A 14,470-nucleotide genomic window follows, 5' to 3' on the forward strand; every position below is an offset into this window, starting at 1 on the left:
TGGGACTATCATTTGTTTTTCAACAGGACAATGACTCAACACACCTCCAGGCTGTGTAAGGGCTATTTTACTAAGAAGGAGAGTGATGGAGTGCTGACCTGGCCTCCACAATCCCCCGACCTCAACCCAATTGAGATGGTTTGGGATGAGTCGGACGGCAGAGTGAAGGAAAAGCAGCCAAAAAGTGCTAAGCATATGTGGGAACTCCTTCAAGACTGTTGGAAAAGCATTCCAGGTGAAGCTGGTTGAGGGAATGCCATGAGTGTACAAAGCTGTAATCAAGGCAAAGGGTGGCTGTTTGAAGAGTCTCAAATATTTTTTTGGGATTTATTTAACACTTTTTTGGTTAATACATGATTCCATATGTGTTATTTCACCGTTTTGATGTCTTCACTAGTCTTCTACAATGTAGAAAATAGTAAAAATAAAGAAAAACCCTTTAATGAGTAGGTGTGTCCAAACTTTTGACTGGTACTGTACATGCAGTATATATCCATACAGTATGAAAATAATGTTATGAACATTTTGTTTGTTCATACAATGTTTCTAGGGAGTTTTTCCTAGCCACCGTGCTTCTACATCTGCATTGCTTGCTGTTTGGGGTTTTAGGCTGGGTTTCTGGATAGCACTTTGTGACATCTGCTGATGTAAAAAGTGCTTCATAAATAAATGTGATTGATTGATTGATTGTTTCTAGAAGTAGATACAATGGCTCCATGACCATACAGTAGGACATACCTCCTGTATGTTCAGTACTTCTGGATCCAATGCGTCCAGTGAATAATATGTAGTAGTATTAGTAGTAGTACAGTAGTTGTACTGCTGTAGTAGTATTATGTATGTTCTGTGTCATCATCAACACCATAATTGCTCATGAAATGCTTTTGTCCACTGGTCTCCACATTTGAATTGGATAAACAGGATGTACAGATGTAGGATCTTAATTTGATCACTCTTTTGTTGCTGAGAATTTTCCTGTGAACAAGTACATGCAAACCTTTTGTGTATATGAGTTTAAAAAAGGCTTCTAAAGTTTGTAATTTCCACTTTGAAATTTCAGACATGTTTGACCGAAAGACAAATGTATCAACCCCTACAAAAATGGCCATTAATTATAATCCACGTAATAATTCAAAATGTTTGTTGCTGCAGGTTAACCAGTAGAAAACTGGTTCAAATTAAGATCCTACATATGTATGAATCATCATGTCACTATTTGAATGCTAATAAGAGAATAACATTCTGTTTCTTGAGAGACTGTTGGGACAAAAGGCATTTAAAGAGACCTTCATACACAGAATAACCCATTTAACAGATTACTTCATGTATTTGGATAAAAATTAAGGTTTGCATATTTCCAACTGCATGATTTTTGTTTATTTTGTTCCTCCCTGATATTTGTATTCACTAATGGCTCTTATATGACACATCACCTGTATTATCTCCTGATAAACTTCCTGGTTTGAGCTGTGCTAGGTGTTCTGGGTATTGTAGTGTTTGTGTGTATATGATGTGTTCTGTTGTTGTTGTTGTTGACCCTGCTGCCTGCTCTCCCCTTCTGGAAGCCCTCCGATCTCAACGTACGTCTCTGCCTCTCTCCTCTCCTTCAGTACAGCAGCTGTAGTGATATTGTAGCTAGAGATGCAGAAAACACACACAGTTGTAACACATGTAACACACTCTACTAACCTCTGTATATGGCCTCCTTCCCTTGTTTCACTCTCGCTATCCCATCACGTTGTCCAATTTTCACCCCACGTTGTTATTTCCCCACTTCCTCCATCCCGGTTGACTGTCCCTCTCCCTGGGTCTTCCCTTAATAACCCTATACCTCCTCCATCCTCTCTCTTTCTCTTTCTCTTTCTCTTTCTCTTTCTCTTTCTCTTTCTCTTTCTCTTTCTCTTTCTCTTTCTCTTTCTCTGTCTCTCTATGTCTCTCTCTCTCTCTCTCTCTCTCTCTCTCTCTCTCTCTCTCTCTCTCTCTCTCTCTCTCTCTCTCTCTCTCTCTCTTTCTCTCCCTATCTCTCTCTATCTCTCTCCCTCTCTATAATTCTCTATCTCTCTCTGTTCTCTCTCTGTTCTCTCACCCTCTCTCCACCTCCCTCCCTGTCCCCCTCTCAGGACTTCTTGGGTCAGGTGTTCTGTACTCTAGGGGAGATCGTGGGGTCACCTGCCAGTCGACTGGAGAAACCACTGGGGTGAGTCAGTCTCAGATATCAGCTCTGTTTTCTAACCACTGTTGTCCTAAAGTGGTTCTCAAACCTCTCCTCATGGACCCCCAGTCGTTTCACAATTTAGTTGTAGCCCTAAAGTAGCTTGATGATTAGTTCACAAGTTTGAATCAGGCGTGCTAGTTCTGGAATAGATCAAATACATGGAATGGCTGGGGGACTCTGAGGAGAGGTTTGAGAAGCACTATCCTAAAGACTATTATGGTTGACAGGTTGGCTTCTGTCCACTGTCCATGGTGCTGAACGCCAGATCTCTGGGTTCTGGTTTCACAGCTGTCCTGTGGTGCTGAACGCCAGATCTCTGGGTTCTGGTTTCACAGCTGTCCTGTGGTGCTGAACGCCAGATCTCTGGGTTCTGGTTTCACAGCTGTCCTGTGGTGCTGAACACCAGATCTCTGGTTTCTGGTTTCACAGCTGTCCTGTGGTGCTGAACGCCAGATCTCTGGGTTCTGGTTTCACAGCTGTCCTGTGGTGCTGAACGCCAGATCTCTGGGTTCTGGTTTCACAGCTGTCCTGTGGTGCTGAACACCAGATCTCTGGGTTCTGGTTTCACAGCTGTCCTGTGGTGCTGAAATATCTGATCACCTCTATTTGCTTTTTGTTAACTTAACCCTCATACTACCGACTGAGGCCATTTTGACCCCAGAGGCATATTTTTTTTATCATAGCCCAAAGATGGTTTATTCAATTCATCAAATTTTTCATGACTTTGTCAATCAATTTGTTCTTTACGAATCTAAATAATTGTTTAGTGTTTCTGTATCAAACAACAACAAAAAATTCAAAAGCTTTAACAAGAGCTATGTATTGTTTGACAACAGCATAACATTTTGTAAAAGCAGAATATTTCAGTCAACCCATTCCACTTTTAAAAAATGCAAGTAATTTGATAAATAGGACCTTTATTTGAACTTAGTTTTCTCTGGAGACATAATGACAAGTTATAGGGTGGAGGGGGACCTGTATCAGTGATTTTGACCAGATAGATCTTCTGCCGACATAGTACACCCTATGTACTCGCCTAAGGTAGACTTTTCTATACCACGTATTGTATGACTGTGTACAAAACCATAATTACCTTATTTTTGTGCATATACAAATCTGCCAATGGTATACAAAGTCTGACAATGGTGTAAATACCTGATAGAACTGCAATACAGAACTCTGATACACTCTTAATCTACACAGAGAGCTGTATCAGTCTGTATTCTTCGACAAGTAGTTATTCTAGGGCAAATCTAAAAAAGTTTTTATTTGAAACCAGGTTTCTCTGAAGACATAATATTAAGTTATACATATCCTCAGAGGGTGAAGGGGGGCCTGTATCAGTGACTTTGACCAGATAGACAGATCACCTGCACAGATGGAGCACCTTTTGTACTCTCCTATGGTTATAACTGGTTATAACTAGGTATGACCCTGAACAAAATCAAAATGGCCTCACATATATGCCTAGTTGCAGTCAAAACAGCTGATCAAATTCTGTCAGTGGTATGAATACTTGGTAGAACTGTAATACAGAAACCAGCTACCATCTGAATGGACACATAGTGCTGCAGTGGTGTGTATTCTCTGAAGATTTCTTTAAATACGGGAAATGTTATATAAATACCAGAATTCCCATAATATCCTCCAATACTCTATATGTGCAATCCTCAACAAGAAGTCCTCCATTAACAACCTGAACTTCCCTGGAGGCAGTGGAGCAACAAGGTGCAGCGAGCTCTGCAGATCATTCCATACACGGGGGGCGCAAAAAAAAACGAAATGCAGATTGACCTAATTCTGTAGTGATCAACGGGACCTCTAGAGTTCACCATCCCTGTGATCTGGTCTGGTGACTCGTATGTCTGTCATTTAACAATGAGGTAAGGTATGGACGGAAGTTTGGACAAGAGGGCTTTATCAACAAAAAGACAGCAGTGCGTGGTTTAGTCCTGTAAAGCCTAGTCTCATTTCTGACATGTTCCAATGAGACCATGTTGAGAAAAAAAAGATGACTTCAAATAAACAGAAGGAGAAAGGGAAGTAGAAGGAGAGAGAAAGAACGATAAATAAATAAATTGTACTCATTCCGACTGATGGATAATTATTGTCATTTGAGAACGGTGGTGAGGCACTGAACCAGAATTACTACAATTAGTCTGCTGCTAAAATGGCTGGTGTACAACCATGGGGGTGTAGATGACAAAGGGATGATTTTAAAGTTGTAGGGGATGAATAGAGAAGAGAGGGGATCTTAATGAGGGGCTGAAGAGTCTTAATGAGGGGCTGAAGAGTCTTAATGAGGGGCTGAAGAGTCTTAATGAGGGGCTAAAGAGGATGTATGAGGGGCTGAAGAGGATGTATGAGGGGCTGAAGAGGATGTATGAGGGGCTGAAGAGGATGTATGAGGGGCTGAAGAGTCTTAATGAGGGTCTGAAGAGTCTTAATGAGGGGCTGAAGAGGATGTATGAGGGGCTGAAGAGGATGTATGAGGGGCTGAAGAGGATGTATGAGGGGCTGAAGAGGATGTATGAGGGGCTGAAGAGGATGTATGAGGGGCTGAAGAGGATGTATGAGGGGCTGAAGAGGATGTATGAGGGGTTGAAGAGGATGTATGAGGGGCTGAAGAGGATGTATGAGGGGCTGAAGAGGATGTACGAGGGGCTGAAGAGGATGTATGAGGGGTTGAAGAGTCTGAATGAGGGGCTGAAGAGGATGTATGAGGGGCTGAAGAGGATGTATGAGGGGCTGAAGAGGATGTACGAGGGGCTGAAGAGGATGTATGAGGGGTTGAAGAGGATGTATGAGGGGCTGAAGAGGATGTATGAGGGGCTGAAGAGGATGTACGAGGGGCTGAAGAGGATGTATGAGGGGTTGAAGAGTCTGAATGAGGGGCTGAAGAGGATGTATGAGGGGCTGAAGAGGATGTATGAGGGGCTTAAGAGGATGTATGAGGGGCTGGAGAGGATGTATGAGGGGCTGAAGAGGATGTATGAGGGGCTGAAGAGGATGTACGAGGGGCTGAAGAGGAGTATGAGGGGCTGAAGAGGATGTATGAGGGGCTGAAGAGGATGTACGAGGGGCTGAAGAGTCTGAATGAGGGGCTGAAGAGGATGTATGAGGGGCTGAAGAGGATGTATGAGGGGCTGAAGAGGATGTATGAGGGGCTGAAGAGGATGTATGAGGGGCTGAAGAGGATGTATGAGGGGCTGAAGAGGATGTACGAGGGGCTGAAGAGGATGTATGAGGGGTTGAAGAGTCTGAATGAGGGGCTGAAGAGGATGTAGAGGGGCTGAAGAGGATGTATGAGTGGCTTAAGAGGATGTATGAGGGGCTGGAGAGGATGTATGAGGGGCTGAAGAGGATGTATGAGGGGCTGAAGAGGATGTACGAGGGGCTGAAGAGGAGTATGAGGGGCTGAAGAGGATGTATGAGGGGCTGAAGAGGATGTACGAGGGGCTGAAGAGTCTGAATGAGGGGCTGAAGAGGATGTATGAGGGGCTGAAGAGGATGTATGAGGGGCTGAAGAGGATGTATGGGGGGCTGAAGAGGATGTATGAGGGGCTGAAGAGGATGTATGAGGGGCTGAAGAGGATGTATGAGGGGTTGAAGAGGATGTATGAGGGGCTGAAGAGGATGTATGAGGGGCTGAAGAGGATGTACGAGGGGGCTGAAGAGGATGTATGAGGGGTTGAAGAGTCTGAATGAGGGGCTGAAGAGGATGTATGAGGGGCTGAAGAGGATGTATGAGGGGTTGAAGAGGATGTATGAGGGGCTGAAGAGGATGTATGAGGGGCTGAAGAGGATGTACGAGGGGCTGAAGAGGATGTATGAGGGGTTGAAGAGTCTGAATGAGGGGCTGAAGAGGATGTATGAGGGGCTGAAGAGGATGTATGAGGGGCTTAAGAGGATGTATGAGGGGCTGGAGAGGATGTATGAGGGGCTGAAGAGGATGTATGAGGGGCTGAAGAGGATGTACGAGGTGCTGAAGAGGAGTATGAGGGGCTGAAGAGGATGTATGAGGGGCTGAAGAGGATGTACGAGGGGCTGAAGAGTCTGAATGAGGGGCTGAAGAGGATGTATGAGGGGCTGAAGAGGATGTATGAGGGGCTGAAGAGGATGTATGAGGGGCTGAAGAGGATGTATGAGGGGCTGAAGAGGATGTATGAGGGGCTGAAGAGGATGTACGAGGGGCTGAAGAGGATGTATGAGGGGTTGAAGAGTCTGAATGAGGGGCTGAAGAGGATGTATGAGGGGCTGAAGAGGATGTATGAGTGGCTTAAGAGGATGTATGAGGGGCTGGAGAGGATGTATGAGGGGCTGAAGAGGATGTATGAGGGGCTGAAGAGGATGTACGAGGGGCTGAAGAGGAGTATGAGGGGCTGAAGAGGATGTATGAGGGGCTGAAGAGGATGTACGAGGGGCTGAAGAGTCTGAATGAGGGGCTGAAGAGGATGTATGAGGGGCTGAAGAGGATGTATGAGGGGCTGAAGAGGATGTATGAGGGGCTGAAGAGGATGTATGAGGGGCTGAAGAGGATGTATGAGGGGCTGAAGAGGATGTACGAGGGGCTGAAGAGGATGAATGAGAGGCTGAAGAGGATGTATGAGGGGCTGAAGAGTGCCGAGTGGCGCAGTGGTCTAAGGCACTGCATCGCAGTGCTAGCTGTGCCACTACAGATCCTGGTTCAAATCCAGGCTCTGTCGTAGCCGGCCGCGACCGGGAGACCCATGGGGCGGCGCACAATTGGCCCAGCGTCGTCCAGGGTAGGGGAGGGAATGGCCGGCAGGGATGTAGCTCAGTTGGTAGAGCATGGCGTTTGCAACGCCAGGGTTGTGGGTTCGATTCCCACGGGGGGCCAGTATGAAAAAAATATATAATAATAATAATGGATAAGAGTGTCTGCTAAATGACTAAAATGTAAATGTAAAATGTATGTATGAGAGGATGAATGAGAGGATGAAGAGGATGAAGAGATGAAGGAAATGTGTAGGAGTGGTGTGTTAGTAGGGTTAGAGTGTGATAGACCTGACAGAGGGGATGGAAGTGCATCACAGGGGTAAAAGTGATGGTCGTGGGAGTGTGTTTGTTTGCTTCATGATTAAAGCACACCACTGCCTGTTTACCCCTACGGCAGGTACACATGGTGCTTTATTACAGCAGAGATTACCTGTTCATGGAGGGGGCTGCAGGCATCCTGAAAGATGCTCTGTACTCTAGATCAAGTTGTTGTGGATTAATGAGCTTTGAGCTTATATCCAATTGGCTGGGATGTGTGTGGGTGTATTTACCACCTGTAGATGGGTGGTATGGCAGGATCATCACACACACAAAATGATGTGTTGTGCAGGTATCATCTGGTCTGGCTACCCAAACTCCTTGCTCTAGCCAAACGCTACGCCACGCCCACAGACGTTAGTTTCTTCTCAACAATGAGTCTGGATCTGAGTACATTCCCGACCCTTCACTGAATGCAAACACATTGGTCCAGAAACCGATGAATTGGGCCAGAGCCAGAACACACGTGGGTAAAGTGGCAGTTTGAAAATTCGTAATTGGCTTTGATACTCTGATTGGTTAGAGACGATCCAATTGCTGATGACTTCGTTTTGTACCACACCCCCCACTGGTCATATTCCACTGGTCATAGTTAACTGGTCATAAATGTCAAGAGGTCTGAATAGTCTGTGTGAGTAGTAGTGGGAGAGGCTGTGACACACTGTCTCACTCGCTCTCTCTCTCTCTTGCATACATACACATACATATTTATCAGTGCCTGCCCTCACCTAATGTAAAAAGCCAGTGGGTATTTTGGTTCTCCTCTCCTCTTTCGCATGTCATTGTACTACTGGGTTTAATTAGGTAGCTGCCATTGTGTTGCTGGAAGGGGGAGAGAGAGAGAGAGAGAGAGAGAGAGAGAGAGAGAGAGAGAGAGAGAGAGAGAGAGAGAGAGAGAGAGAGAGAGAGAGAGAGAGAGAGAGAGAGAGAGAGAGAGAGAGAGAGAGAGAGAGAGAGAGAGAGAGAGAGAGAGAGAGAGAGAGAGAGAGAGAGAGAGTGAGTACAGGCTCAGTGAGCACAGCCTTGCCATTGAGAAGGGTAAACACAGGAAATTCTGGCTCCCTGTAGAGGAAAGGCTGTGCAACCGCTGCACCACAGCAGAACCTGAGACAGAGCTGCATTTCCTGACAAAATGTCAAAAATATAAAACAATTAGAGAGTGTAATTTCCCCAAATTTGAAACCATTTTTCAAGGTTTCAAAGACCTCTCTGATGAGAATAGGCTACCCGTCCTGTTGGGGGAGGACGCAGAGAGCTGTGGGTTGGCAGCGCACTACATTGCTGCCTGCCATAAGATGAGGGACAGTGTCTGGCAGACCAGCCAACCTGCACATGTCCTCTATATTGTTAATGTTCAATGGTTATTTTGACCCTGTCACGGTTCAGACAGACGACAAGAGGACCACAATTGCGTCACACCAGAAAGTTTATTTAAACTTAAGGGGAAAGGGATGTAGGGAGTGAGTGAAGGCTCCAGGGTTATCCCGTCCGATGTGCTGGGTCTGTGCCTCCCCAGTGGCAGCGATCGTCCGATGACGCCGGTGGTTGGTGGTCCAGAAGTCCTGGGGGAGGAAACACAGACACAACGGGGCGGAATGAAACCAGGCAGCAGTACAGTTCAAGGGAAATCCAAAATACGTAGTAGCAAGGCAGAAGGCTGGTCAGAGTTACCGGGATTGAAGAGTAGTCAGGAGTCGTAATGGCAGAAGCAGGTCTGGATCTCCTGAGGCGAAGAGTATCCAAAACCAGGCAGGTCCGGGGTCACAAACCAGGGAGAGCCAGAAGCGCGAGCAAACAGGTTCCGGTGTGAGCTTTGCAGACGATCTGACACCGGAGAGCTGAAAGACAGGGCCTTAAATACTGGGAGAGGTTAGTGGGTAATGCAGCGCAGCTGGCAGAGTAATTAGAGCCGAGCAGAGCAGGGACAGGTGGAGCTAGTTAGGCTGAGTAGAGAGAGGGAGGTGAGCAGAGTGGAAGATAGTGGAAACCAATTAAGGTGGTAACCCGGTGGAGTGAGAGGGCTCATGACAGAACCCTCAGGGGGGACGGCCCCAGAAGTCCCAAGAGCAACACCACGCTGGGCGGGAGGAGGGGAGCCGGAGGAGGGCTAGAACTCCTCCGAGCGGTCCGAGTGAACGTCCTCATCCTCGGGAGGAAGCCGGAGGGCCGTGGTCGGGAGATGGGACAGGTCCCGAGACAGGATCAGGCACAGGACAGGAAGCCGAGCGGGCAGGACGGTTAGGGATCCCTCTGGGGCTGCCCCTACGGATAGCAGGTTGATCAGGATGCCGTTGGTGAAAGCGGTGATGAGAGTCCTATCCACAATCCGACTAGCTGGCACCCAGGTCCTTTCCTCAGGTCCATAGCCCTCCCAGTCAATGAGGTACTGGAGACCCCTACCCCTCCGTCTGGACCGAAGCAAGGCGACGGACAGTGTAAACCAGACCACCATCGACGAGCCGTGGAGGAGGAGGACAAGGCGCAGCAGGGACCAGCGGACTTCTGGGCACAGGCAGGGGCTGCAGCAATCCGGCTGGGGGGCTGGCAGGACGACTTGTGTTGGTTGCAGATGGGGCAGGCTTGGACGAATTCCCGTACATCCTTCCTCAGAGAGGGCCACCAGAACCTCTGGGCGAGCAGGTTGTAAGTGCGGGTGGAGCCAGGGTGACAAGCTAGGCGGGAGTCATGTCCCCACTGAACGACCTGGGACCTCAGGTCTTCGGGGACAAAAAGGCGGTCAGCTGGGCAAGTGCTGGGACCTGGCTGGTTACGGAGAGCCTCCAGCACCTGTTCCTCAACAGCCCAGGTCAGAGCTGCAACGATGCAGGGACTTGGCAGAATCGACACAGGGTCCTTGGAGGGGTCAGGAGCGGAGTTAGTAGGTACTGGCCGAGGGGGAGTGCGGCGGCAAGCAGGCAGGTTCGGTGGCAGTCCTCTCCCCACTCCCTGATCACCCCCGGTCACCCAGTCGAGCTGAGGGTTGTGCCGAGCGGAGCCATGGGTAACCCAGGATGAGGGGTTGGCCTGGAGAGGGGAGCAGGTGAAACTGGATAGTTTCTTGATGGTTTCCGGACAGACCCATCGAGACCGGGGCCGTGACATGAGTGACCGATCCGAGTGAAGTGTCCGTCCAGTGCCCGGGCAGGAATAGGAGGTGTCAAACGGAGGTTCTCCAGTCCCAGTTGGCGTGCCAGCTTGATGTCCATTATGTTGGCTTCGGCGCCAGAATCCACCAGAGCAGCCAGGGTGTGAGTTGAGTCAGGGAGGCGGAGGTGAACTTGCAGCAGGGGTTTGCGGTCGGAGGACTGGATGGTCATTGAACTCAACCGGACTTCCCCTATGCCCGGTGAGCTTCGGCCCTTTAAAGGGCAGGTTACCACACGATGTCCATCACCTCCACAATAGAGGCAGAGGTTAGAGGTGAAGCGTCGCTGGCGCTCTGCAGGAGTGAGAGGCTCGCCTAATCTCCATAGGCTCAGACTGATCAAGCTGACCTGGGTGAGTGGCAGTAGATGACAGGAGCCCAGTCGGATCTCTCCGAATGCCGGTAGTAGGTGGACCTTGGCGCCCTCTCCCACGGCAGCGGTCTGTATCCTACTGTCGATCCTGACAGTCAGTGCGATGGCTTCATCAAGAGTGGAAGGCAGTTCATGGGAGACCAACTTCGTCCTTGATATAGTCAGCCAAACTATGGAAGAACGCGTCCACCAACGATGGTGTGTTCCAAGAACTTCGTCTAGCCAGGGTTCGGAAGTCGATGGAATGGTCTGCGACTGTTCGTCTGCCTTGTCGAATACTGAACAGTTCACAGAGACGCCTCTGCGGTTGGGGAATCCAGGTCAAACACCTTCAGCATCTCCTCAGCAAACAGGTCGAAGGTTGCACATGCGGGGTTTGACGTCGAACTCTGCTGTTCCCCAGAGTCGAGCTCGGCCCGTCAGGTGAGTGATGGCATACCCAACCTTAGCCCCCTCCGTGGCGAAGGTCCTTGGCTGCAAGGAGAACTGGAGTCGGCAGCTAGTCAGGGAATGGCCGGACCTGGGTTGAATCGCCGTTGAACCGCTCGGGGTTTCCAATCTTGGGTTCCGGAGCAGCGGCTGCAATGACCGGGGCAGGTAACTCGGGGGCAGGGCTGGTGGGCAGACTGGCTGGGGTCAGGTTGGTGAGGAGTTGAAGGATCATGGCGAGTTGTTGTTGCTGCTGCTGGGACTGCTGCTGGTGCTGCTGGAACTGCTGATGCTGTTGGTGGCCGACCTGAAGCAGAGAGGGAGATGACGCCGCTCATGCGGCCTAGCTCTCTCTCAGTGTGTTCCAGGCGTAGCATGGCGGTGGGGTTGCTCAGGCTCTTCGGTTTCCATGTCGGGGGAAGTGTGCGCTGAGTCCATGATGGTCAGATCGTACTGTCACGGTTCAGACAGACGACAAGAGGACCACAATTGCGTACACCAGAAAGTTTATTTAAACTTAAGGGGAAAGGGATGTAGGGAGGGAGTGAAGGCTCCAGGGGTTATCCCGTCCGATGTGCTGGGTCTGTGCCTCCCCCAGTGGCAGCGATGCGTCCGATGACGCGGTGGTTGGTGGTCCAGAAGTCCTGGGGGGAGGAAACACAGACACAACGGGGCGGAATGAAACCAGGCAGCAGTACAGTTCAAGGGAAATCCAAAATACGTAGTAGCAAGGCAGAAGGCTGGTCAGAGTTACGGGATTGAAGAGAAGTCAGGAGTCGTAATGGCAGAAGCAGGTCTGGATCTCCTGAGGCAGAAGAGTATCCAAAAAACCAGGCAGGTCCGGGGTCACAAAACCAGGGAGAGCCAGAAGCGCGAGCAAACAGGTTCGGTGTGAGCTTTGCAGAGCGATCTGACACCGGAGAGCTGAAAGACAGGGCCTTAAATACTGGGAGAGGTTAGTGGGTAATGCAGCGCAGCTGGCAGAGTAATTAGAGCCGAGCAGAGCAGGGACAGGTGGAGCTAGTTAGGCTGAGTAGAGAGAGGGAGGTGAGCAGAGTGGAAGATAGTGGAAACCAATTAAGGTGGTAACCCGGTGGAGTGAGAGGGCTCATGACAGACCCTTGGTTATTGTTGTTACTGTTGTCCCGTTGACAATATTGATTATAATTATTTTAATTATGTTAATATTGTAAATATCCAAAGTAAGCTTTGGCAATATGTACATTGTTACGTCATGCCAATAAAGCACATTTAATTGAATTTAATTGAATTGAAAGAGAGAGAACAGGAGGGCTATGTGAGAGGAGAAGAAGAAGAAGAAGAAGAAGAAGAAGAAGAAGAAGAAGAAGAAGAAGAAGAAGAAGAAGAAGAAGAAGAAGAAGAAGAAGAAGAAGAAGAAGAAGAAGAAGAAGACAGTGTGAGGAGCGTAGCCATTTGACAGACAGGTGTGAGGTGGTCTTTGTGTGTTTGTGTGAGAAGCTGAAAAGGGAGGGTGCTGTTTTATACCTTGATTTATTTCTGTTCCACTTCTATTGTCAAGTGCCTCTCCTTGTGTCTGGAGAGAGGAGGCTCAGAGACAAGCTGGTAATTAATACAGAACAGTAATGAATGCATGATGAGGTTATCTGCCCCAAGGACTCAGGAGACTCTTCATGACATTCTTTATTAATTAAACCGTATTCTTTAGTGGTTATAGTGTCATTCTTTCTTAATGACGTTATATTGTTTAGTTATAAGTGACATGCCTACTTCTCACCTGGGAGCACCAATGACCCAGCTATGGCTTTAATTGGTTGTACAGTGGTTTGTCATTGGCCTTTATTCAACCAAAGCCTGTATGTGGAGGTTTCTGGGTTAGGCAATAGAATGTTTGTGCTGTGAACAAGTATGTCATGGCTGATATCCAGGGATTCAGGACCAAGTGGAGAACCACTTATACCAACAGTATTTATAACCCTGTGGAGGGAGGGATATAGAGATGGATAAAGAGAGAGAGAGAGAGAGAGAGAGAGAGAGAGAGAGAGAGAGAGAGAGAGAGAGAGAGAGAGAGAGAGAGAGAGAGAGAGAGAGAGAGAGAGAGAGAGATATTTTACTTTATAAGGACTGAATGCTAAGGCTACCAAGCTTGCTAGTACAAAGAGATACAATTTCAATTAGCACTGACGTGTGAAGTGAGAGGTGTCAAAGCCCTTGAGCCCAACAATGGCAGGAGAGTCGCACAATCTACCCCAACCAAATGAGGAGGCCTTAGAAGCACCCCCCCGCTGTTCAGAGGTCATTAAAATACAGTACCCTCTGTATGTAAAGAATGATAAGACACGAAAAGAGTACAAAATGAAGCTCCTTATGGGGAATCAGGAGACACTTTTTGCTGATTTTTATAAAAATGGGAACATAAGCAACCTTATCTTCCACACAGACCACCCCCTGGCATGGCACAGTGCTATAATAGCACACTACCCTTCTGATAAGAGGTGGGGTGTTAGTGATGGGTGGAAACTGGACAACGAGGACTCTGAGTCGTCTAAAATATATCTCTATAAATCTGGAACAGTTTTGGTTCAAGGCAACAGCAAACAGTTCCAGCTGGACTTTCACCTAATCAAAGAAATAGCTCAGCAGGAGAAGCTCTCCCTTGAGAAAGATACCCCCACCCCGAGCGGGTCAGACCAGACCTCTTCATTAAATAGCCCCACAGAGCAACCCCAGGCAGAAAGTTAACTTCCCAGCACAGAGTACTACTCCCTCATTGAAATGAAGGATCAATTCACCCAGCTGGAGGTAACGCAGGTGGAGCTGGAACAGCAGGTGAACACACTCCAGTCAGCACAGACCCAGGCAACAGTCCAGCACAACAACACCCCCTTAACTAGACCTGGAGAGCTGGAGGTAGAGAGAGACATATCTGCACTCTGGACTGTGGTGAGACAACATCAACAGGAGAAAGAGCAGGAGCAGGAGAAGAACAGAGCACTAGAGGAGAGGATCAGAGTGCTGGAGGAGAAGGTGAGAATGATGATGGGTGACATAGAACAACCCATAAGTCAATCATGCCCACACCCCATTTAGGCCCCCTCAGATCAGACCTATGCCCCTCCTACCCACCCCAAGCCCCCCACTCCCACAAAGAGGGCCTCAACATGAAAGTCACACATACGCCCAGGCCATGAGCAGGCAAACAGGCCCAACACCCACTCTTACACTAGCCCAAGCCAATGGCATGTACCAGATGCTCAGCAGGCTCTGCTCA

At 48.5% G+C, this 14,470-nt stretch overlaps 1 protein-coding gene across 2 annotated transcripts in view; it reads left to right on the plus strand.

Annotated features, from left to right (window-relative positions):
- cpne5b (copine Vb) overlaps positions 1 to 14,470 on the plus strand; it is a 213,174-nt gene that overhangs the window by 48,626 nt on the left and 150,078 nt on the right. Inside the window, exons 6-7 of one of the 2 annotated variants that reach the window (XM_041887333.2) lie at positions 1,566 to 1,580; positions 2,121 to 2,197. In XM_041887333.2, the coding sequence (XP_041743267.1) occupies positions 1,566 to 1,580; positions 2,121 to 2,197 (92 nt within the window). The remainder of the gene's footprint in view (positions 1 to 1,565; positions 1,581 to 2,120; positions 2,198 to 14,470) is intronic. The other variant, XM_041887335.2, reaches the window with a different exon arrangement.

This window comes from Coregonus clupeaformis, chromosome 10 (genome assembly GCF_020615455.1).
Source record: "Coregonus clupeaformis isolate EN_2021a chromosome 10, ASM2061545v1, whole genome shotgun sequence".
Classification (NCBI taxonomy): Eukaryota; Metazoa; Chordata; class Actinopteri; order Salmoniformes; family Salmonidae; genus Coregonus; species Coregonus clupeaformis.